Source organism: Poromitra crassiceps (genome assembly GCF_964638095.1).
Source record: "Poromitra crassiceps genome assembly, chromosome: 1".
NCBI classification, from domain to species: domain Eukaryota; kingdom Metazoa; phylum Chordata; class Actinopteri; order Beryciformes; family Melamphaidae; genus Poromitra; species Poromitra crassiceps.
Genome location: NC_139623.1, coordinates 27623916 through 27649892, shown reverse-complemented (window position 1 = coordinate 27649892; position 25977 = coordinate 27623916). Strand labels below are relative to the sequence as shown.

The 25977-nt window shown below is 42.1% G+C and overlaps 1 protein-coding gene across 1 annotated transcript; it reads left to right on the top strand.

Moving 5' to 3' along the window:
- Window positions 1–574: 574 nt before the first annotated feature.
- Window positions 575–24910, top strand: glra4b (glycine receptor, alpha 4b; the record flags this gene model as incomplete). The annotated part of the gene is made up of 10 exons (XM_083637138.1): window positions 575–633; window positions 2957–3084; window positions 8756–8823; window positions 18942–19165; window positions 19900–19982; window positions 20100–20237; window positions 20341–20555; window positions 23450–23608; window positions 24217–24312; window positions 24638–24910. 10 exons carry the CDS (start codon window positions 575–577, stop codon window positions 24908–24910), a joined length of 1443 nt encoding a protein of 480 aa, XP_083493264.1.
- Between the last annotated feature and the right edge of the window lie 1067 nt (window positions 24911–25977).

Sequence of the window (25977 nt, the reverse complement as noted above, 5' to 3'; positions counted from 1 at the left end):
AAATTTACATGAAATGTAAATATGCCAGATTATTAGCCTGAGGCTAGTTTACATCTGTGGTCCCTGTTGCAGGTTATAGCTGATGCTAAAAACACAATCTTATTCTTAAAAAATGGCAACATTATTATTACAATTTTTGTTGTGAAAAATCTTCTAAAAGCAAGTAACACTTGTGGTTTGAATTAAAAGTGTTCCTATTAAAATTGGATGCTGTCACTGTCAGGAGTTTATATCTTCAGCTTGGGACCATACTACTTTGAAAATGGTGCTGTGCCTTTAAATATTCTTGCAGTAATTGCTGGAGCATGCCATGGTCATGAAAAAGAGATTCAGCCTGAAGTCCTCCACACAAACAGGCTGAGAAAACTTCCCTGCATTTTGAATGATCCAGCAGCAGCATCCTCTATGTACACCTGCAGAGAGAGAGTGGGAGGCAGATGATTCCACAGACAGTCTGGATAGCAGAGACAGCAACTTCCTATCTCCTCTATTTCACTGACTTTTCTTTTTTCACATTGGTCTAATTTTCTACATATGTTCTCCTTTATGTAAAGATTTTTTTTCCCACAAGAGAATGCAATCACACTTCCTGTGTATGGTATGGGTCTCATCAGTCATTTTTCTGCAAGGCAGGTAAGAGACAATCTAGTAATTTTGTTTTAATAATTGGAATTTATTTCATCATTGAATTTATAGTTTTTAGCAGAATTCAAAGCAAGTATTGTTTAGCCAGCAAATCATACTGGAACTATTTAAAGGTGTATGTTGTTTGCTTTAGTGTGTGTGTGTGTGTGTGTGTGTGCACGTGCGTGCGTGTGTGTTTGATGTAATGATTTGACAAAGACAACAGTATGTTTTTTCTAGCATGATACACAGCTTTTTCCCTAGCCTTTGGCCAAGAGAATTGTGACGTCGTCGTCCTAAATTTTGCAGTAGGCCTATAATGCATTAAATATTTTCTTTTAACAAATCTCAATTTAGCAGAACAAACTGAGAGACAACAGTTCCAGATAATGAACAGAGGCCTATATCACGAAGCAAGATTAGTGGCATAGCGAGGTAACATCAGGTTTAACCCTAGATTTGCCGTGCTAGGACACTAGTTAACTTCTTACCGAGATAGATCACCATAGCAACTTATGCTCTATAGCTAACCTGCTCTGTAGCAGGTTAAGTTGAGATCAAAACCCATGAAAGACCCACCTTCTTGCCAACCAGCTCTCTGGAAACAGCGAGTCGCCATTCATATAGGATCCCCATATGAAAAATAGATTGCATTCAAATGGGGGGGAAAAGGGAAAAAAACATGGCTCCTGTTGAATTAATCGAGGACTGAAGCCTTGCACTTGTTGCAGGCTACATAATTAAATTAAGCCCTACTTACCACTTTGGAATATGTTTTTATATTAATTTTTGTGCGCCCAAGTAGGCTATGATACGTTTGACCCCGCCGATCGATTGCAGCTGAACGATGAGTGGAGAAATATCACTAAACTGGCATAAAAAGGTTACATAAACGTCTCCAAAGCGCACGGTGCCGTGTGCGCAACGGAGCTGACGTTGTTGCACATGGTCATACATGCCAGAATAGCCTACTACATCTAAGCAATTTTATATGGGATCGCCTGCACACAGATTATTCATATCTAGGCTACTCCTGCATTTTGCAGCTGCAACTGTGTTGCTTTTGGCCTGTATGATGTGATTGAACTTAATATTATTTCCAGCATAGTCCTTAATGAAATACGGAGATATGCGACTCTGCTGTCAATATATGTGACCACAAAATAGGCTATTTAGGCTATTCATTTATATAGGCTATCAATGACATCTACTGTATGCCTGCACCGTGTCGATTCAGTTAAGCAGCCTTTTTTAATTTTATTATCATTATCATTATTATTTTTATTGATAGCCTATTATAGGAATTATTCCATCAGTGTGACCAAACACATCATGAGATCATTATTATTCATTGAGCCTAAATGGTCTAAATACGCCTATGGATTTTGGAAATTTAGACTGAGATAGATTACACATTACTTCCACTCGCAAAAAAGACATGCAGGTTTTATTGAATTTATGAGAGGGTGAATTGAGCTGCTGTAGGAATATATGTGGAGGCAGAAACCGCTCTTCAAAGAAATGACTGATGTGAATAAAAGCGGTACAGACTACCGTAATAATATCCAACGTGGATTTTGATTTTGACATACAGTAACGCTTGATTTGCGCTTTGAATGAGGAAATGGGCGTGTGTGGCGCTGTAAAAGCTGGAGCAGTCCATATTGCATTGTGATTGGCTAGTTGTTAAAAACCACGCCTCTTTCATGTGCACGAGCTCCTGTGCACGAGCATTTTCATGTGCACGCACTCTCAGCTGGATTAGAAAAACCTGGATCAATTTACCGAGTTGAAAACCAGAGTCGGGGTACGGGTTAGCTAGATTGCAAAGATCTGGTTAAGTCAAACCAGATCAAGGGACAGATCCTGGATCTGCTTATCCTACATTCATGGTATGGGCCTCTGGTCTCTGGACAGAAACAACTTTGAAAATTATTTTAGGTGATAAGAAATATACTGTGGAGGAATAATTTGTGTCCCAATGAATGAGATATTTCACAAATAATCTCACCATGTGCCTCTGCACTTTTTTCCGCCAAATCATTTTAAAAGGCTACTGTACTCACATTTTATACCGGAAAAAGGTACACTACCACTCAATCAACTTTCTACACTGATAGATCATAGAAACCTTACAGGAATCACAGCATTAGATTTGATTATACTTTTTCCATTGGGAAATTCAATGCATTAAGTTCCTCTTTTGCCTTTTAATTTTTTACGCTAATTCACAGTTTCACCACAGTGAACACCGTTCTTTTGACAAAGAAAACAAAAACATGGTGACATTCTTTTGCTGCTACCAGAGGTGGGCTCTCACTGTCATCTGCAGGTCTGTGTGTGGTAAGGAGATGAAGTTCCCCACCAAGGCAATCAGGCCGCCCTCCCCCTCTGACTTTCTGGACAAACTGATGGGACGGACATCTGGCTATGACGCTCGCATCAGGCCCAACTTCAAAGGTAACATGTTATGCAGTAGTTAGGTGCTGCTCTGTTAGGACAGGTGTGAGTAGGCTATGTTGCTTTGCATAACAATCCAGGCAGCAAAGTAGCACAAATCATTCACAGATGATAAGAAGTGAGAGATGCTGCAGGCGGTGATGATTTTACACAGAAGTCTTCCTCAAAGATCTATTATTATTATTATTATTTTAAGAAATGTGTCATTAACCTTAGGCTATATGTTGACCCTCCTTAGGTGATGAGAATCTATTCATTTATTTGCTTTGATACAGTACATGTGTCGTTACCACTATATTGTATGTCACCCCATAGACCCACTTCAGTCAAATCTTGATCCCTCCTTGCGAGTTAAGCCAGAAGATTCCCTCTGACATACTTGTTCCTCATTTCTCTGGAGTGGCATTTCATACATATTTCATACTTGCTCCACATCCTTGCCAGTGCATACTGGGTAAATCCCAGCTGATTATCTATAAATACACTAATGTAACTAAAGGAAAATTAATAAATCATTGCCTCTTAGGAAATGAGTCACTGAAATATTTAGAGTTTCAGTGGTCGACAGATGGACTATACTAATGGGAGCGTACTGGAAATGACAACACAATTTCATGGTGTTTATCTTGGATAAGATGATTTATCAAGACAGGCAGAGTATGAAGAGAAGGAGCAGATGTTATTTTGCTGGATAATTCTGCTCTTGTTTGACCTGTTGTTGTCAGTGTTTCAGTTCTGTTGTTAGTGTTTCAGTTCTGTTGTTGTTAGTGTTTCAGTTCTGTTGTTAGTGTTTCAGTTCTGTTGTTGTTAGTGTTTCAGTTCTGTTGTTAGTGTTTCAGTTCTGTTGTTGTTAGTGTTTCAGTTATGTTGTTGTTAGTGTTTCAGTTCTGTTGTCAGTGTTTCAGTTCTGTTGTTAGTGTTTCAGTTCTGTTGTTGTTAGTGTTTCAGTTCTGTTGTTAGTGTTTCAGTTCTGTTGTCAGTGTTTCAGTTCTGTTGTCAGTGTTTCAGTTCTGTTGTCAGTGTTTCAGTTCTGTTGTTAGTGTTTCAGTTCTGTTGTTGTTAGTGTTTCAGTTCTGTTGTTAGTGTTTCAGTTCTGTTGTCAGTGTTTCAGTTATGTTGTTGTCAGTGTTTCAGTTCTGTTGTTAGTGTTTCAGTTATGTTGTTGTCAGTGTTTCAGTTATGTTGTTAGTGTTTCAGTTCTGTTGTTAGTGTTTCAGTTCTGTTGTCAGTGTTTCAGTTCTGTTGTTAGTGTTTCAGTTATGTTGTTGTCAGTGTTTCAGTTCTGTTGTTAGTGTTTCAGTTCTGTTGTTCGTGTTTCAGTTCTGTTGTCAGTGTTTCAGTTCTGTTGTTAGTGTTTCAGTTATGTTGTTGTCAGTGTTTCAGTTCTGTTGTTAGTGTTTCAGTTATGTTGTTGTCAGTGTTTCAGTTATGTTGTTAGTGTTTCAGTTCTGTTGTTGTTAGTGTTTCAGTTCTGTTGTTAGTGTTTCAGTTCTGTTGTCAGTGTTTCAGTTCTGTTGTTAGTGTTTCAGTTCTGTTGTCAGTGTTTCAGTTCTGTTGTCAGTGTTTCAGTTCTGTTGTCAGTGTTTCAGTTCTGTTGTCAGTGTTTCAGTTCTGTTGTCAGTGTTTCAGTTCTGTTGTCAGTGTTTCAGTTCTGTTGTTAGTGTTTCAGTTCTGTTGTTGTTAGTGTTTCAGTTCTGTTGTCAGTGTTTCAGTTCTGTTGTCAGTGTTTCAGTTCTGTTGTTAGTGTTTCAGTTCTGTTGTTGTTAGTGTTTCAGTTCTGTTGTTAGTATTTCAGTTCTGTTGTCAGTGTTTCAGTTCTGTTGTTGTTAGTGTTTCAGTTCTGTTGTTGTTAGTGTTTCAGTTCTGTTGTCAGTGTTTCAGTTCTGTTGTCAGTGTTTCAGTTCTGTTGTTAGTGTTTCAGGTCTGTTGTCAGTGTTTCAGTTCTGTTGTTAGTGTTTCAGTTCTGTTGTTAGTGTTTCAGTTCTGTTGTTAGTGTTTCAGTTCTGTTGTTAGTGTTTCAGTTCTGTTGTCAGTGTTTCAGTTCTGTTGTCAGTGTTTCAGTTCTGTTGTTGTTAGTGTTTCAGTTATGTTGTTGTTAGTGTTTCAGTTCTGTTGTCAGTGTTTCAGTTCTGTTGTCAGTGTTTCAGTTCTGTTGTTGTTAGTGTTTCAGTTCTGTTGTTGTTAGTGTTTCAGTTATGTTGTTGTTAGTGTTTCAGTTCTGTTGTCAGTGTTTCAGTTCTGTTGTCAGTGTTTCAGTTCTGTTGTTAGTGTTTCAGTTATGATGTTGTTAGTGTTTCAGTTCTGTTGTTAGTGTTTCAGTTATGATGTTGTTAGTGTTTCAGTTCTGTTGTTAGTGTTTCAGTTCTGTTGTTGTTAGTGTTTCAGTTCTGTTGTTGTTAGTGTTTCAGTTCTGTTGTTAGTGTTTCAGTTCTGTTGTTAGTGTTTCAGTTCTGTTGTCAGTGTTTCAGTTCTGTTGTTAGTGTTTCAGTTATGTTGTTGTTAGTGTTTCAGTTATGTTGTTGTTAGTGTTTCAGTTCTGTTGTCAGTGTTTCAGTTCTGTTGTTAGTGTTTCAGTTCTGTTGTTAGTGTTTCAGTTCTGTTGTCAGTGTTTCAGTTCTGTTGTTGTTAGTGTTTCAGTTCTGTTGTCAGTGTTTCAGTTCTGTTGTTAGTGTTTCAGTTCTGTTGTTAGTGTTTCAGTTCTGTTGTCAGTGTTTCAGTTCTGTTGTTGTTAGTGTTTCAGTTTTGTTGTCAGTGTTTCAGTTCTGTTGTTAGTGTTTCAGTTCTGTTGTTGTTAGTGTTTCAGTTCTGTTGTTGTTAGTGTTTCAGTTCTGTTGTTGTTAGTGTTTCAGTTCTGTTGTTGTTAGTGTTTCAGTTCTGTTGTTGTTAGTGTTTCAGTTCTGTTGTTAGTGTTTCAGTTCTGTTGTTGTTAGTGTTTCAGTTCTGTTGTCAGTGTTTCAGTTATGTTGTTGTTAGTGTTTCAGTTCTGTTGTTAGTGTTTCAGTTCTGTTGTTGTTAGTGTTTCAGTTCTGTTGTTAGTGTTTCAGTTCTGTTGTTAGTGTTTCAGTTCTGTTGTTAGTGTTTCAGTTCTGTTGTCAGTGTTTCAGTTCTGTTGTTCGTGTTTCAGTTCTGTTGTCAGTGTTTCAGTTCTGTTGTTGTTAGTGTTTCAGTTCTGTTGTTAGTGTTTCAGTTCTGTTGTTGTTAGTGTTTCAGTTCTGTTGTTAGTGTTTCAGTTCTGTTGTCAGTGTTTCAGTTCTGTTGTTGTTAGTGTTTCAGTTCTGTTGTTAGTGTTTCAGTTCTGTTGTTGTTAGTGTTTCAGTTCTGTTGTTAGTGTTTCAGTTCTGTTGTCAGTGTTTCAGTTCTGTTGTCAGTGTTTCAGTTCTGTTGTTAGTGTTTCAGTTCTGTTGTTAGTGTTTCAGTTCTGTTGTCAGTGTTTCAGTTCTGTTGTTGTTAGTGTTTCAGTTCTGTTGTTAGTGTTTCAGTTCTGTTGTTAGTGTTTCAGTTCTGTTGTTGTTAGTGTTTCAGTTCTGTTGTTAGTGTTTCAGTTCTGTTGTTGTTAGTGTTTCAGTTCTGTTGTTAGTGTTTCAGTTCTGTTGTTAGTGTTTCAGTTCTGTTGTTAGTGTTTCAGTTCTGTTGTCAGTGTTTCAGTTCTGTTGTTGTTAGTGTTTCAGTTTGGAGGCCTATACCATGAAGCAAGATTAGTGGCTTAGCGAGGTAACTTCAGGTTTAACCCTGGGTTTGCCGTGCTACGACGCTAGTTAACTTCTTACCGAGATATCTTTCCATTGCAACTTATGCTTCACACTTAACCTAATCTCTCGAGACAGACTTTCGACTTGCATCGAAAATCTGTCGGAAGGCTCCGTCAAAAGGTGTGCAACAGCGCTCGCACGGATGCTGCGCTTTACCCGATTAAAATGAAGTGAACGTGACCGGTGTGTTGTCAACACTTACCATTTTCAGCGTATAGCAAGTTGCTACTTGCTACTAGCAATGAGCTAGAGTTGTTATTGTTTCATAGCAACACACAGATTTGAGAGTGACACCCAGGGAACGGAAAATAAATCCATTAATGGGCAGAGCCGGTCGGTTGGAGCCAATGGTAGAGCTTGCAGGGAGCGGAAAGGGATTTTCTGCCGCTGCCGACCGCGCCTCTCTTGAGTTCCTGTTGCACCACATTGAAACAGGGCTGCCCCCAGAGGTTAGAGAAAAAAATAGTTTTTTTGTTTTGTTTAACCGATGGGTTCCCAGATTGCACTTAACCTGGTCGATAGCAGGTTAAATTGCAAGGATAAGATTAAACCTTAAAAGGCACCGCTCACGAACCAATGAGCTTCCTGGAAAAGGAGAGAAGAGTCTTGCGACCACCAAGACCCATTTAATCATATACGTCTCCAAAGCGCACCGTGTGCGCAAACGGAGATGCTGAACATCGGTGGCGAAATCAAGCAAGCTGAATAACTTACGCATTGAGACAATCTGCATTTTTTGCCAGTCCTCTCTGTGATTATTATGTGCAGCAGTGTTGCATTTGGTTTTTATTAGACTACATATTTGAATTCTTCATATTTCCTTAAGATTATGGTTTGTTCCTCCAGCGTGAAGTATTCATTTTTATTTGCTCCCAAGCACGTTTGACCCTGCCGATTGCAGCTGAACGCTGCGTGGAGAAATATCACTAAATCACCTGTGTAAAAAGGTTACCATAAACGTCTCCAAAGCGCGCTAAGGTGCACTGTGTGCAACGGAGGTGCTATCTTTAAGTTTATAGGCTATTTTTTAATTCAATTAAAACTACGGCCGCACCGTGTTGATTCAGAGCCTATATTTCTAACGTTAATTTATGATCTAAATAGGCCTACGGATTTTGGAAATCATACTCGCAAAAAACACATGCAGGTTTTATTGAGTAGACCTATATTAATCTGCTGTGTAGGCACTAGGCAGAAACGGCAGCAGAAATCAAATGACTGATGTGAATAAAAGTGGTAACTTTAGACAGTCCTTCAGTAACAGACTCATATCCAATGCAGACTTTGATTGTGACATGCAGTAAAGCTCAGTTAATTTGCCACTTTGATGTGGCTTTCAATGAATGAGGAAATAGGCGTGTCTGACACTGTAAAATCCGGAGCTGTCCATATTGCATTGTGATTGGCTAGTTGTTACAAAACTCTTTCATGGGGATGAGCTCCTGTTCACGAGCATTTTCCGGTGCACGAGCTCAGAGCTGATAAAGAAATCCAAATGGACAGACCCAACTGGCATCGTGGTACAGAATAGCACGGTTGCTTTGATCTGGTTAAGCCAAACCAGATCAAGGGACAGATCCTGGATCTGTTTATCCTCCATTCGTGGTATGGGCCTCTGTTGCCAGTGTTTCAGTTCTGTTGTTGTTAGTGTTTCAGTTCCGTTGTTAGTGTTTCAGTTCTATTGTCAGTGTTTCAGTTATGATGTTGTTAGTGTTTCAGTTCTGTTGTTGTTAGTGTTTCAGTTCTGTTGTTAGTGTTTCAGTTCTGTTGTTAGAGTTTCAGTTCTGTTTGGCTTGGTCTCAAGTGATGTCTCTCACTCTTATTAGACATTGACAGTCGCTGGGTACAGAAAAGTGAAAATACCATCAGCCAATGATACTTGCATACAGTATGTGTGTATGATGACAAGCTGTTTCTCTCAGGTCCCCCTGTGAATGTCACCTGTAACATCTTCATTAACAGCTTTGGATCAATCACTGAAACAACTATGGTAAGGATTTTCTACATTATCTTCATCTTAGTTATTTTCTGGTCACTTTATTTGTAAAGTCCGATGCTGATACTCAACCATACTCAACTTACTATCAAGTGACTATAGTGTGCTACAGTATTAAAAGTATTGGGGTTACATGATGCAATCATTTTCTTCATTGTATATAATGTGGTCAGTGCAGCAAGTCCACGATAGTACACAAATTGCAACAACATGGGAAAAAATGCACACAAGAATTATAACATTGTAACTGCAAGTGGCATTTCTGGTTTTCAGCCCAATATACAGTACTGTACAGTAGCTACCTTCAAGAGTGAATCAGCACTGGTTCTTTTTTAAGCTGTAGGCTACATGGTTATGTGGCTTCTATATAGCATTTTTCCTATAGTTAATTAAAAAAATTCAAATTAAGTCTTGCATCCACTTCTAGGGAAAGAAAATTGATCTCTATTAACTGAAACGTTCAACCCTGTTGTACTTCTGGCTACACACCCCAATCAGTGATGGCACACACCCCCAATCAGTGATGGCACACACCCCAATCAATGATGTCACACACCCCAATCAGTGATGTCAAAGCAGATATCTTGTCTTTGGTGGGAGTATCAAATGCTTTGCATCTGTGCAAATCTAACTGAAACTCATTTCATATTAATACAATTTGAAGATTATTCAAATTAAAAGATCCCCCCAAACATGTTTTAAGATGTATAAAGACTATACTTTGATTAATAATAATAATAATTAATTAATGTGTGATATGGTTTTTCCACAAAAAAACTGCACATAATGCGTGAAAGCTGGGAGAGCGCGAGACGAGAGAGACAAACAAACGTTACATCGTTTTTCTCTGTCATGCAGGCTAAAAGTAACTAGCCTGTTTTGAAAATGTAAGGAGTAGAAAGTACAGATATTTGTGTTAAAATATAGGGAGTAAGGCTGTCAAACGATTAATTTTCTTTCTTTTTTCTTTTTTTTTTGTCAAACGATTAATTTTCTTAATCGCGATTAAAGGCCGGCTTTTCCGTGGGGGATATGAATATATATTAAATCTCACGCCCCTAAGGTTTTCGAATCCGTTGAAATTTTTGAAATTGGAGGTTTACTCACAGAGATATCAACCGAAATCCACTCTGTGTGTGGAGGGGGGGGGGGGGGGGGTGGGGGGGAGGTGCGGGTGCGGGGACTCGAAATACTACATTTCCCACAATGCACTGGGCTCGCGTGGCCTTCGTTTTCATGCCCACCCCTCAGGCATTTGGCTGATATCAAACTCCAGTAGGTGGCGGTAATGCACATATATGTTTGCCAACCGCCATAAAACTCAAAGAAGAAGAAGAAGAAGGCTTCGACAATAAAACATACAAAGAACAAGAAAATTATCGAAAATAAAATTGCCTCCAAATTGCACCAAATTTAAACTGTAGTATATATGTCGGGAGATGTCTTCAAAAAAAAAAATCATGCATTTTAAGGCATTTTCGTAGGAGTTACGCGCATCTGATGTTGTAACTATTTTCTGTAAAAATGTGTAAAAACGGGTACATTGCTCAGCGTTGATTTCGTTACTTCAACCCACCTACTACTAGATGTAAAATTTGACGAGCTTTCCAATGCCGCCAGTCCCGTGTCTATTAGTGCTTCCGTTCCCGAGATATGGTCTCTTTGCAAGGAACTATGGGAAGCTAATATTAGCTACAGCAGGCTAGGCGGTTGAAAAAGATGGCTGCCTTTTCGTTTTTGTTGAAGACCTCTGAAGGGGCGTGGAGGACCTCTAGAGGCGGGACCATGGCTCACAACAGTTGTAGTTCATAGGTGCACGACTTCCGCAAGGCGGGGGGTGTCGCTCTGACGCGTTTTGCGTCAGAGCGACATGGAAATAATGTGAGAGATGCTTGATAGGCATGGCAGTTAATAACCAATTTCAAAAATTTCAACGGATTCTAAAACCTTAGGGGCGTGAGATTTAATATATATTCATATTCCCCACGGAAAACTCATCCTTTAATCTTGCGATTAACTATAGTTAATCGCAAATTAATCGCATCTTTGCATGTTTAAAATGCCATTATTTTGCATTCAATGCATTTTTTATTCGATATTAATCATTATTACCAGTGTGTCGTGATTGGGAATCAAATGAATGCAAATAAATGTACTTTGTGATCTTGAATTTTAGATTTATTTTCAGTTCAATAGAAGTGCAATGTAGACAGGAGGTAACAGTGTGTGTGTAGTAGCTTACTTGCAGGGTTCAAGTAGTGTCTCAAGCTTTTGGATCTAATCAAACTCTGCATTGGTCAGCATGGCTGGAGTGTTCCTTTGCTGATGGAGATCAAGTGTAGCTCTGATTTTCTTTTCTTTTTTTGACTCTGAAGAAGACACTTTGTGTGTCGAAACGTTAGTCTGCTTGCACTTATTAAATTGCCTTAACTTTGACCGTGTGCTCCAGATTGTTTCTTTCTCACCGGGTTCAAGTAGTGTCTCAAGCTTTTGGATCTAATCAAACTCTGCATTGGTCAGCATGGCTGGAGTGTTCCTTTGCTGATGGAGATCAAGTGTAGCTCTGATGACATCTTTGTTTTTTAGCAGCCAAGTGATCATGCTCAGAGTGGAGTTCCATCTGGTGGAAACGTCTTGGAGTAGAGGCTCAGGCTCTTGTCTTCTGTGCTTGTTCTCGTTGCAGTTCTGTTGCATTTGCTGGTCTATGCTTGAAATGTCCAACCAGTTTGCGGCATTTTGCCAATACATTCTCAAAACCACCGTCACAGATTGACGTTGTAATCGTCCTCTCCTCTATATACTATGCGCAATGCACGGCATGTGTTTGTATGGCATGATCTTTGCTGCTGCTATCATATTCCGTGCACTGTCTGTACCGATTGTCGTCACCTTCCTTGCAATGTCCAATTGCTCTGCTACTTTGGAGAAGTGCTGGGCACATGTTTCTGCATAGTGTCGTTCTTCTGTATGTTGAACGGTTAAAGCAAACGTGCCATCTGGGAGTTTTTTAAAGTAAAACGAGCCATTTAGATTTAGAAGCGTGTTGCTGTGTTTCTTTTCCATGCCTCCTGAAACATACAGGAGACAGGAAACCGCTGCGACCGGCTTGACTACAACTACGGACGGGTGTGTCGAAGGGACAAAATAGCGGCATGCGATTAACGCGATAAAAAAAACGTTATGGTCGGCCCTTAATCGCATCGTGACTAACGCTGACAGCCCTAATAGGGAGTAAAAGTAAAATATCAGAAAAATAAGTACTCAGTAAAGTATACCTGAAAATCCTACTTAAGTACAGTAACAAAGTATCTGTACTTAGTTACTTCCCATCTCTGACCCCCAGTAACCCAGTTCTAAATGGCTTTATGAACTCAACAAAACATGATCAACAAGTGCAATAAGTTGTACTACGATTGGATAAAAACAGTTATTAACATGTCATTGTCATGCTGATGTTATCATGATGTCATTGTCATGCCATCCGATTGAACACTTTTTTGCGCAGGCGTCGACCAGGAAGGTCGCTTGTTGCAGTAGCTCGTTCGTTTTCGTGCTCTTTGTATTTATATTATTAAGATCGCTCTTTTTCTACCACTTAACGTGTGTATATATTGTGTAAATAGTGTATCCGTCAGTAACCATGTGGTTCAGAGGAATTTTTACCGTATTCTTGACCTGTTTACTCCTCTCGGAATGTTTCGCATGGGGACATCAGCTGGAGCCTACACATGGGGCTATTGTTTACAGCAGAGAACAGCTGTTGGCGCTACGCTCGCCGGCCGGCGAGGTGGTATCGGTGCGGCTTATTCCGGAGGAATTAACAAGAAGCGCACGGCGTGGAAGGAGGGGAAGAGGCAGAAGAGCGAGGCAGAGGAAAAACGAAGCAAGGAGGGAACGTAGGAGATTCAAGCCAAGTCTCCCCTCTCTGATTATGGGCAACGTAAGATCGTTAGCGAATAAGATGGAGGAATTAACAGGTCTGGCGAGGACACAGAGAGAATTTCGGAAGTGCAGCTTAATGTGCTTCACGGAATCCTGGCTAAACAAAGATATCCCGGACTTTAATGCATCGATTGACAGATTCCAGACGATACGAGCAGATCGGGACAGCACCCTGTGTGGTAAGAAGAAAGGAGGTGGGCTTGCCATTCTCGTAAACAACAGATGGTGCAACCCGGCTCATATCAGCATTAAAGAACGCTTGTGCTCACCGGACACTGAGCTTTTAGCTGTAGGACTACGGCCATATTATGTACCAAGGGAGTTCTCTCATGTGATTGTTGTGGCGATTTACATCCCCCCTTCCGCTAATCCGACATCAGCGTGTGACACTATCCACAACGCCATTGCTGGCCTACAGACTAACCATCCGAGTGCATTGGTACTGATATCGGGGGATTTTAATCACGTGACTATGACAAAGACACTGCCTAACTTTAAACAGTACGTGAGCTGTAGCACTAGGGGCGACAGAACTATAGACTTGATGTATGCTAACGTGAAGGATGCCTACTCCTCGTCACCCCTCCCCCCGCTTGGCCGCTCCGACCACAATCTAGTCTCCCTCAGATCCAGATATACCCCGATGGTGAAAACACTGCCTGTGACCTCTAGGACAGTGAGGGTATGGTCAGAGGAAGGAACGGAGGCTCTTAGAGCCTGTTTTGAGATAACAGACTGGCAGGCACTCTGTGACCCACATGGTGAGGATATCGAGGGGATCACTGAGTGCATTACGGACTACATTAACTTTTGTGTGGATTGCAACATACCCACAAAGGAAATAAAATGTTTCCCGAATAATAAACCCTGGGTAACTAAAGACATCAAGGCCATCCTGAACGCCAAGAAAAGAGTATTTAAGTCGGGGGATAGAGAGAGGATCAGAGCCATCCAGGGGGAGCTGAAAGCGAGCATTAGAGTGGCTAAAGAGTGCTACAGGTCGAAGCTTGAGGCAAAGCTCCAGCAAAACAGCATGAGGGAGGTGTGGAGAGGTGTGAAAGCCATTACTGGCTTTAACAAAGCAGGGGGTGGAGGGGGGGTTGATTGGGCCAACGAATTGAATTTGTTTTTCAATAGATTTGATACGGCTGGCCCGGGGGCACCCTCCCCCGACTCCCCTGACTGCAGTATACAAACAGCAGCCCCCGCCACACGGCTCTCCCCCCCCCCTCTCTCTCCCTCTGGCCCCGGCTGATGGCCCACCTCCCCCCCCCCCCTCATCCTCCAGGCCATACCCCGTCTCCCAATGACGAGGCCACACCCCCCCCCCCCCCGAAGGGCTTCAGAGCTGATGATGCCACTCCCCCCCCACCCACGCTGACCATCACAGCTGACCAGGTGAAGAATCAGCTGTTGAGACTACACGCAAGGAAAGCAGCTGGCTGGATGGCGTCAGCCCCATGGTGCTCAAAGCCTGTGCCCCCCAGCTGTGTGATGTGCTACAGCTGATCTTCAACAAGAGCCTGAGTCTCCAAAAGGTCCCCGTGATGTGGAAAACGTCCTGTATCGTTCCTGTACCGAAAAAGCCAAGACCCAGTGGCTCCAACGACTACAGGCCGGTAGCTTTGACGTCCCACATCATGAAGACCCTGGAGAAACTTGTCCTGGAGCAGCTCAGGCCTATGGTCAAACCATCCCTTGACCCCCTCCAGTTCGACTACCAGCCCCGACTGGGAGTGGAGGATGCGGTCATCTACCTTACCAACCGCGCCTACGCCCACCTTGACAACCCGGCCAGCACTGTGAGAGTCATGTTCTTCGACTTCTCCAGTGCTTTCAACACCATCAGGCCGGCTCTACTGGGTGAGAAGCTGACAGCGATGCGAGTGGATGCCCCCCTGGTGGCCTGGATTGTGGACTACCTGTCTGGCAGACCACAGTATGTGCGCCTGCAGAACTGTGTGTCAGACAGAGTGGTCAGCAATACGGGAGCACCACAGGGGACGGTCTTCTCTCCCTTCTTCTTCACCATCTACACCACGGACTTTACCTACCAGACAGAGTCTTGCCACCTTCAGAAGTTCTCTGATGACTCTGCGATAGTGGGATGTATCAAAGATGGCGACGATGATGAGTATCGGGATGTGGTGGCCAACTTTGTCTCATGGTGTGAGCTGAACCACCTGCAGCTCAACGTGTCAAAGACAAAGGAGCTAGTGGTGGACCTGAGGAGGGTCAAGGCTCCGGTGACCCCTGTCTCAATCCACGGGGTCAGTGTTGACATAGTGGAGGATTACAAGTACCTTGGAGTGTACATTGACAATAAACTAGACTGGGCTAAGAACTCTGATGCACTCTACAAGAAGGGGCAAAGCCGTCTCTACTTTCTGAGACGGCTGAGGTCCTTCAACGTCTGCCGGACCATGCTGAGGATGTTCTATGAGTCGGTAGTGGCTAGTGCCTTCCTGTATGCTATTGTGTGCTGGGGCAGCAGGCTGAAGGCAGCGGATGCCAACAGACTCAACAAACTGATCCGTAAGGCCAGGGACATTGTGGGGCTGGATCTGGGCTCTCTGACTGCGGTGTCAGAGAAGAGAATGTTGTCCAGGCTATGCTCCATCATGAACAATGACTCGCACCCACTCCACGGCGTGCTAGTCAAACACAGGAGTACGTTCAGTGAGAGACTGATTCCACCTAGATGCAATACGGAGAGGCACAGGAAATCATTCCTGCCTGTGGCCATTGGTCTATTTAATACCTCTCTTAAAAGAGCACCTCGGAGACGCTCAGTCTCCCTGAGACTGAGCCAGCCGATAGGTTAACTGTGCCTGGCCATGTATAACGTATAGGGCAAGCCAACTTAATATAAATCACGTGCAATATGTGCAATATGTCACGTGCAATAATGATAATTGACACGGAATGTATACTTACTCTACGTATTTTGTATTTTGCTACTTAGACATTCTACTTATTTTTTTGCTTCTATCGCATTTACTAGTTATTCTATGCTATGTTGTGTTTTTCTGCTTATTTGCTTAATATTGCATTTACTACGGTTTATTTTATTTATGCTATGTGTGTTCTGTGAGCGAGCTACTGTAACTTGTCCCAATTTCCCCCCGGGGATCATTCAAGTCTTTCTGATTCTGATTCTGATTCTGATCCAAAACACCTTTTCAGTGACATGAGCACATACATTTTTGGAATGGGTGGACCAGTGGGAATTGACCCCCTAACCCTATTAGTGTTAATGCAATGCTTTACCCATTGAGCTTGATGGTTAAAGCTAGTATTATGAGAGATCATGTCCTCTCTCAGGTTGATAGGCTGAATAATAATTAAGTTTTGAATTTTAAATATTAAAGAGATACATGTATGTAAAAGAAAACGTTTTGTAGGTATGCTACAGTAAATTGTCCCCTATTGCATTAAACAACTTGTTAGCATAGTTAACATTACTAATACAGGCTAATACTGTTATAAAGGCTTCGCGTCAATGCCTATAGGCTGGCCGGCCCCCGGAGGAAACTATACCTGGATGACATTCTGGTGAAGACATCATCATCGCGTCGATGACAACGCAATGCTGCCTGTGACATCATGTGAGATGTGATGTGTTATCCGATGATGTCATAGACAATGACATCACAATGTTGCCTGTGACCTCAGACAGTATTGGCGTTCCTGACCAACAATGTCATAATCGGCTAGACAATTCTAGACGTCGATGACATCACAATGCAAGCTGTGACATCATGGAGGCTAGACGGGAGTTATGACATCACCAGTGATGTCATACTCCCAAAGTCATCAAGGATATAAATATGAGCACAGAACAGAGTTCTAGGTTCTGGTCTATGGCTTCAATATCCAGGATTAAGGAAGAGGACAACCAGGATGAATGGAACAGAAATCCAAGGAGGCTTCAGCCCATGACAACTTAGGAGGGTTATGGGAGAGAGGGGCCTCCATCACACTCTTGCCAGTGTGTCTGCGACATTGCGAGCTTCAAGAACGGAGCCAGGCTCAAACTTAAGGATAGAACAGACGAGTTCGCTGAACTCACGAACCCCTGAGAGGGAAAGCCTGATCACCCAGGTAGAGAGGGACTCTATACTGTGGGATCCGCTCATGGTTCCCTGGTTGCCTTTCGACCAAGCAGGTCCTGCCGAGCCTCTCACCTTGAATTCGAACGAGTCCGTCTTTCAAACCCATGAGGAACTCTAGAACATGGCACCGGCACTAGGTCCCCTTTGTCATTTGATCGGCACAGGGCAGAGTCCTTCCCGCTCATGGCGATCAAGGGAACCCTCTCAGGGGTTTGCGAGTTCAGCGAACCCAGGGCCGTTCCTGGCCATTTGGGTGCCCTAAGCGTAATTGTTCTGTGGTGCCCCCCCCCCCCCCCCCCCCGTAAAACTTTCAATAACTGTCAAACGAAAGACTGCAAAATCATTAATTATGAACGATACTAGTGTATCTCACATTTCATTACATGTGGGAAACAAACAATTGTTAGAATTACTGTACATGTCAGCAAACAAGTGATTGTTAAACTGTACATGCAAGCAGGGGCGGACTGGGATCATAATTCAGGCCGGGCATTAGATACCAAGCAGGCCAGGCCGATACAGGCCGACGTGCGTGCCGGCGTCCGAAGGGCGGCGGCGAAAAATTTGGGCTGTTTGAAGCCCAATTTGGGCCGTTTGAAGCCAGATTTGGGCTGTTTGAAGCCAGATTTGGACCGTCTGAAGCCCGATTTGGGCCAGTTGAAGCCAGATTTGGGCCGGTTGAAGCCAGATTTGGGCCGCTTGAAGCCCAATTTGGGCCGTTTGAAGCCCAATTTGGGCCGAGTCCAATTTTACAATGAGATGCACCCTGAATAAAGTAATAAAACCACTAGTAAACCAGTAGGCGGCGCCTGGCCTGCTGTTCAGTGAGTGGCCTGACTGAGGGCACCAAAAAAAAAAAAAAATTTTTTTTATTTATTTATTTATTTATTTATTTTTGTGCCCTCAGTCACGTGATGCCCTACGCAGTCTGCGTACTCTGCGTAATGGGTTGGAGCGGGCCTGAGCGAACCCATCTGCTCTATTGGACTCAGGACTCTGTGCTGTGTTAAGCCTAGCAGCCTGCTTGCTCTCTGCTTATATTTATAGCCTTGCTGGTTTTGGAAGTATGACATGTCATAACACACAGCTTCGATGATGTCACAGATTGCATTGTGATGTCATCGACATATAGCATTGTCTAGCTGATTATGACATCGTTGGTCAGGAATGCCAATGCTGTCTGAGGTCACAGGCAACATTGTGATGTCATGATTGTCTATGACATCATCGGACAAAACATCAAGTCTATTTTGTCAGCTTTTAAGGTACATTTTTGCTCACACAGCTGGAGTTGGCTCTTGCGTGTGTGCAGTGCTGCTTGCTTGCCGAGAAACCCTGCAGGTGTATTGGTTTGTTGCTCATGACTCATTCCTGTTCACTTGCTCCATCTTGGCCCTCACACAAGATTTCACACTAAAATGACACCAGAATGAGACATAAAACAGCTTCTATTCTTTTCCTGCCGTGACTCATTGTGGCAGTGCACCTGAAACTATGTACAATGAATATGCATAACACATTTGATGCAAACCTGTCAAAGGAGGGCTGAATGACAGCAGTTAAGCTTTTCACAACAATATGAATGCAAACATACAACAACATATGCTCTAGGTCATTGTCATACCCTTCACAGGCTCATTGCATGAGTTACCAGTGATTCAGTGCTTCAAAAACTGCATTTTTGAGCATCCCCATGATAAAGCTCTGGACCCTCTGCAGCAGTAAATCTTTCAAGGTGGTACTTTTATCCACTTCTGCCATACCTCTTAATGCCTCCAAAAAGCATCTGCAACTTCAGACACTAAATGTTTCATGTGTATGAGCTATTTGTCATTGCCCATGTGTAGAACATTCACTTGGACAGTTTTTCACAAAAATAAACTCATGTCTCCTCCTACTCCTCCGACCTGACTGATATGGGCTCATCACTTATGGCATTTTTGACCAAACTGCAAAGCCTACTGGCATGGCATGATTCCTGGAATTGCCACTTGTGGCAACATTCCCCCCCCAGTATTTTTTCCTTTCTAATGATGACTTCATCCCAAACCACAGGACTACCGTCTCAATGTATTCCTGCGACAACAGTGGAATGACCCCCGGCTGGCATATAAGGAGTATCCGGATGACTCTCTGGACCTGGACCCCTCAATGTTGGACTCCATATGGAAGCCTGACCTATTCTTTGCGAATGAAAAGGGAGCAAACTTTCATGAGGTTACCACAGACAACAAATTACTCCGGATATTCCAGAATGGCAATGTCCTCTATAGCATCAGGTGATCAGCATTTTTATATTGGTAATCATCTGAGTGAATAATACACCCTGGTTTATCTCTGTCAGACTTGATGAAGCCAGATGCCATTGTGTGTCATGTTGCCAACAAACACTAACTTCCAGTTCTCTCTCACCACTTCTCTCAAGTTGTAACTTGAACCAACACTCACCAGTTGCCTTGACCTTTCAGTCAAACTCAGGGGAATTTTATGCTTAAACTTTAAGCAACAGAAACAGCTGTAATTGTATTAATGTCATCACTATAATTACAATGTAGTTATGGAAAAATCAAGCAGTAATCTTACATGCACTAAAAGTAAAATACAACAATACAAGAAGTATATCAAAGAAACAGTGGTAGTACAAAAACATTTATAAACAAGCGTAGATTCGTAATAGCTGCGACCGGATATGCGAATTTCCGAAATGCACTTTTTGTGGACCAACCGACAGAGCGACCTATAGGGCTACGCAGCTTTAGAGCTGCTGATTGCTAGCCTGGGTAAACCCAGCCGCCACGTGACCTGCTCTCAGACCTGCTCTCAGGTTAAGCCTGAGAGCAGGTCACTGGGGGCTGGGTTTACCCAGGCTAGCTGATTGCAGCTAAAAAAGATTGATGCAGATCATTGACCTCAATTGTGAAGATGGAATGCTTCTCAAGTTCTCAACGGTTTCTCAATCATCTTTATCAAACATGTTACGTGTGAAATCACTGTGATTCTGTCTAATTTCCAGGCTCACGCTTATCCTTTCCTGTCCGATGGATCTGAAAAATTTCCCCATGGACAGTCAGACATGTACGATGCAGCTTGAAAGCTGTGAGTTATTCATCTTATTCTTGGAAGCTAACAATGCAGGCTTGTGCCAATATCACATATCCTAAATGTTAGCATAAAGTTATAGCAGCCATATCCCTCTCTCCGTTTCTCTTCCAGTTGGCTACACCATGAATGATCTTATTTTTGAATGGCTGGATGTGGGTCCTGTGCAGGTTGCTGATGATCTGCAGCTCCCTCAGTTTGTACTGAAAGAGGAGAAAGGCCTTGGCTACTGCACCAAGCACTACAACACAGGTAAATGAGGAATGCCATCTTAGATTCTATGGTAGATACTGTCAATCAACTTCGTCATGACATTGTCCAGTTTGTCACGGTCCGTATCTTCTCCTCTGGTTAGGTAAATTCACCTGTATTGAGGTCAAATTCTATCTGGAGCGTCAAATGGGCTATTACCTAATCCAGATGTACATACCGAGCCTGCTGACGGTCATCCTGTCCTGGGTCTCATTCTGGATTAACATGGACGCCGCTCCAGCCAGAGTGGGCCTGGGAATCACCACAGTGCTCACCATGACAACGCAGAGCTCAGGTTCAAGGGCCTCCCTCCCAAAGGTTGGACAGTTTTATTTTTGTGAGACTTTACCGTAGAAAATGACTATTATGAACCCAGTGTAACTATCAGATGACTGTAGAAAATGACTGTTATGAACCCAGTGTAACTATCAGATGACTGTAGAAAATGACTATTATGAACCCAGTGTAACTATCAGATGACTATAGAAAATGACTGTTATGAAGCCAGTGTAACTATCAGATGACTATAGAAAATGACCGTTATGAACCCAGTGTAACTATCGGATGACTGTAGAAAATGACTGTTATGAAGCCAGTGTAACTATCAGATGACTGTAGAAAATGACCGTTATGAATCCAGTGTAACTATCGGATGACTGTAGAAAATGACTGTTATGAAGCCAGTGTAACTATCAGATGACTATAGAAAATGACCGTTATGAACCCAGTGTAACTATCGGATGACTGTAGAAAATGACTGTTATGAAGCCAGTGTAACTATCAGATGACTGTAGAAAATGACCGTTATGAACCCAGTGTAACTATCGGATGACTGTAGAAAATGACTGTTATGAAGCCAGTGTAACTATCAGATGACTGTAGAAAATGACTGTTATGAACCCAGTGTAACTATCAGATGACTGTAGAAAATGACTGTTATGAACCCAGTGTAACTATCAGATGACTGTAGAAAATGACTGTTATGAACCCAGTGTAACTATCAGATGACTATAGAAAATGACTGTTATGAACCCAGTGTAACTATCGGATGACTGTAGAAAATGACTGTTATGAAGCCAGTCTAACTATCAGATGACTGTAGAAAATGACCGTTATGAACCCAGTGTAACTATCGGATGACTGTAGAAAATGACTGTTATGAAGCCAGTGTAACTATCAGATGACTGTAGAAAATGACTGTTATGAACCCAGTGTAACTATCAGATGACTGTAGAAAATGACTGTTATGAACCCAGTGTAACTATCAGATGACTGTAGAAAATGACTGTTATGAACCCAGTGTAACTATCAGATGACTATAGAAAATGACTGTTATGAACCCAGTGTAACTATCAGATGACTGTAGAAAATGACTGTTATGAACCCAGTGTAACTATCAGATGACTATAGAAAATGACTGTTATGGAGCCAGTGTAACTATCAGATGACTGTAGAAAATGACCGTTATGAACCCAGTGTAACTATCGGATGACTGTAGAAAATGACTGTTATGAAGCCAGTGTAACTATCAGATGACTGTAGAAAATGACTGTTATGAACCCAGTGTAACTATCAGATGACTGTAGAAAATGACTGTTATGAACCCAGTGTAACTATCAGATGACTGTAGAAAATGACTGTTATGAACCCAGTGTAACTATCAGATGACTATAGAAAATGACTGTTATGAACCCAGTGTAACTATCGGATGACTGTAGAAAATGACTGTTATGAAGCCAGTCTAACTATCAGATGACTGTAGAAAATGACCGTTATGAACCCAGTGTAACTATCGGATGACTGTAGAAAATGACTGTTATGAAGCCAGTGTAACTATCAGATGACTGTAGAAAATGACTGTTATGAACCCAGTGTAACTATCAGATGACTGTAGAAAATGACTGTTATGAACCCAGTGTAACTATCAGATGACTGTAGAAAATGACTGTTATGAACCCAGTGTAACTATCAGATGACTATAGAAAATGACTGTTATGAACCCAGTGTAACTATCAGATGACTGTAGAAAATGACTGTTATGAACCCAGTGTAACTATCAGATGACTATAGAAAATGACTGTTATGGAGCCAGTGTAACTATCAGATGACTGTAGAAAATGACTGTTATGAAGCCAGTGTAACTATCAGATGACTGTAGAAAATGACTGTTATGAACCCAGTGTAACTATCAGATGACTGTAGAAAATGACTGTTATGAACCCAGTGTAACTATCAGATGACTGTAGAAAATGACCGTTATGAACCCAGTGTAACTATCAGATGACTGTAGAAAATGACCGTTATGAACCCAGTGTAACTATCAGATGACTGTAGAAAATGACTGTTATGAACCCAGTGTAACTATCAGATGACTGCAGAAAATGACTGTTATGAACCCAGTGTAACTATCAGATGACTGTAGAAAATGACTGTTATGAACCCAGTGTAACTATCAGATGACTCTAGAAAAGAATGACCGTTATGAACCCAGTGTAACTATCAGATGACTATAGAAAATAATTACTGTTATGAACCCAGTGTAACTATCAGATGTAACAATGCAAAGCACTTTATAGTGCAATCCAAAATTCCATTGATGGTCCATTGACACCTAATTGGTGTCTTAGAATAGTGGTTCTCAAACTTTTTCATGTTAAGGACCCCTAAACTAACAGACATTAGACCACGGACCCCCATTTGATAAGATTTTGTCCCAGGATCCCCCATCTGATAAGATCTTCACTTTTGTGAAGGCCCTCCGACTCTCCTGGCCCTGTCTTGCAGGAGCCTGGTGTTGGGGTCTTTAGGCTTTTAGATGTTTTATTACAGGAAGTGTATGAAACCCATGACCAAAATAATCATACATTCTGTTACTTGTGGTTGGAATTCTAGTGAAAATACATTATTGCCCTTTTTGCTGGGGACCCCCTGGAGCCCCCCCAGGGACCCCTGGGGGTCCCAGTCGAGAAGCACTGCCCTAGAAATCATAATTTTAATCATAGAATTTTAATGTAAGGTATAAAGTAATCGGACATGTAACTATAATCCCCAACAAGGAAATTGTAATTCCTTACTTTTGAAAGCATTCTGGATGATTGTGGCTACTTTATTTCTGTAATCAAATATATATATTTTAAGGATTAACGTCTAAAGCCAGACCATGCACAACTAGACGAGTGACTTGAACTCATTAGATTTTCACGGTTATGCAGGTGTCTTACGTGAAAGCCATCGACATCTGGATGGCTGTGTGTCTTCTGTTCGTGTTTGCTGCCCTGCTGGAATACGCCGCCGTTAATTTTGTTTCACGCCAGCATAAGGAGTTCTTCAGACTGAGGAAGAAGCTCCGAGAGCAACAGCGGCAGAGAACCGTGAGTGCAACCCACCCACTCAAGCCCTCAGGCTACTGTCACCTGCTATTCCCCATGCCCAGCTCTGGAGGAGCTGCACAACTCAGCTGCATGCTGGGAACACGGAGAGCAGTGACCTGTGATTCATTCAAGCCTTCACCTCATTCCACTGTTGGCTGAATGTGAATGTGCTCGACATCTTGCGGCCTCAGCTTGGCTCTGAAAGCCATGAAGAGAAGACAAATAGAAGATGCCAAATAGGCCAAACCGTCCTTAATTATAAAATATTTAATACACAGTAAGAAGCGATGTGACAGCAGCTCCAGGAGGATTCATGAATATCTTGTGATATTAACACAACAATAAATGTCTGCTTGAAGCCATTTTTTTTATTGCATTAAATTCATATTCATTTTTAGGATTACATTTGTTTATTTTAAAACATTTCAAAAAACATTTCACACTCAATTCAGACTCGCATTCACTCGGTAAGAAATAGACAATGATTACTTTTTGATGTAGTACAGCATTTTAAAAATAAATTGCACCATTTGCTTGTCACATATGAATGCTGTTTGTTCAGTGCAGTTTGTCTGATGACTAAATTGATGTTGCTTTTCACCCATCAGCAGGGAAGCGGTGAGAGTAAAGTGAAAGGCGGTGACATACCAGGCAACAGCGCTCCTCATGGCACCGCAGCCCAGCAATGCAGCGTCTGTGCCAGGGTGTGTACTGGGGTCTAGTTCAATTACACCAACCAATCACTGGCTCAGGAAAATAAAACACTGGGGCATCTGGGTAGTGTAGAGGTAAAAGCACTCGCCTACCACCGTGGAGACCCGGGTTCAATCACAGGCAGTGGAAGAAGACGCTGGCGACTGCACATGTATCGGAGGAAGCATGTGCTAGTCTACAACTCTCCACAGACTGTCAGCGGGAGTGAAGTAACGACCGGGACAGCAAGGGGAATTTGCTAAGTACACTTGGGGGGATTATTGTACAATGAGAGCAGATGATTTTTCAATGGCAGTGTTTCTTGTTTTGCTCTAGGAGGAAGAGCTGGCACAGCAGGGTTTGTTCTTCCACAGTTATGGCCTTGCCCTGGCAGCAGGAGACGCACCAGAGATGGATGCAACACCCGTCTTTGCTGACCTGCCTCCTGGTTTAGGTTTCTATGACATCCGCAGGCGCTTTGTGGATCGGGCAAAAAGGATCGATACCATATCCAGAGCTTTATTCCCCATGAGTTTCCTCATGTTTAATGTCCTTTACTGGCTCACCTACAAAGTTCTACGACACGAAGACCTCCTAGCCATACTGTGACAATCCAACTGCTCAAGAACACTGGATACCTTTAATTCTTCTCTCTTCACTGAAACATTTACAGACTGAGAGCCATCAGCCGAGCCATGCGAGATCCGTTTTGACTGCATGTCCAGTGCCATCGGCTAATTCCATGCAATGGAAGAGTGCATCAATTTCTTTTCAATTTTTTATACTTCTCATAAAATGCGCTTTTTATTTGCACTGATGCTTTAGACCAGGGATACTCAACTTGCTTTGTCCGGGGGCCACTTTTGTATAATGATAGGAGGCCAGGGGCCAGTTAACAAACAAACAAACAAACATTATTGTTTCTGTACACTAGCGGATTGTAGGTTTTTGGGGTGTCAGCCAGAGTTTAGTCTGACAATTATGTGCACACAGGATAGTTAAGTTAGTTAGGTACATATATAACTGCCTGAGTGTCAAGCAGATGGCGGCATTTGTCAATTTAGCTGGAGCTTAGTCAAACTTTATTTCATGTTAGTTTTCATTGTGAATTAGAAAATGGTTGGGGGGCCACTCTGCACCCTATCGCGGCCCGCATCTGGCCCCCAGGCTGCAAGTTGAGTATCACTGCTTTAGACCTTGCACTTCATTGTATGTAGGTAGCTGTATAATGTTCTTTTAGATGTAAAGCCACACACACACACAAAAGGAAGATGTACACTCTTTGGTACTGTTTTTATACGTATTTGATGCTGCTATGGTCAATACTGCTCAGCCCTACAGGTTTCATATCACAGAGGAAAAATATATCACTCCAAACAGCAATCACCCAGTTCAATAAAACAGTAGCAATTGAGTGCTTCTGTACAGTACAGTAGTGGAGTACAGGCTAGTAGTTGTTGGTAGTAAGGATTTGAATTCGAACAGGCTCACAGCTATGCTGTTGTGTTTCTGACTTGGATTGTGGTTGTTCTGATTCATCAAAACGTTCAAAATCCATAGTTGGCGAAAAGGTGAAATGTTCATCTTTCTATCAAATCGAGGTACATTTCAGAGTTGAAAGCAGTGTCCTGTCTTGTCTGATGAACTACTAGAGTCATGTGATCAAATGTTTCATG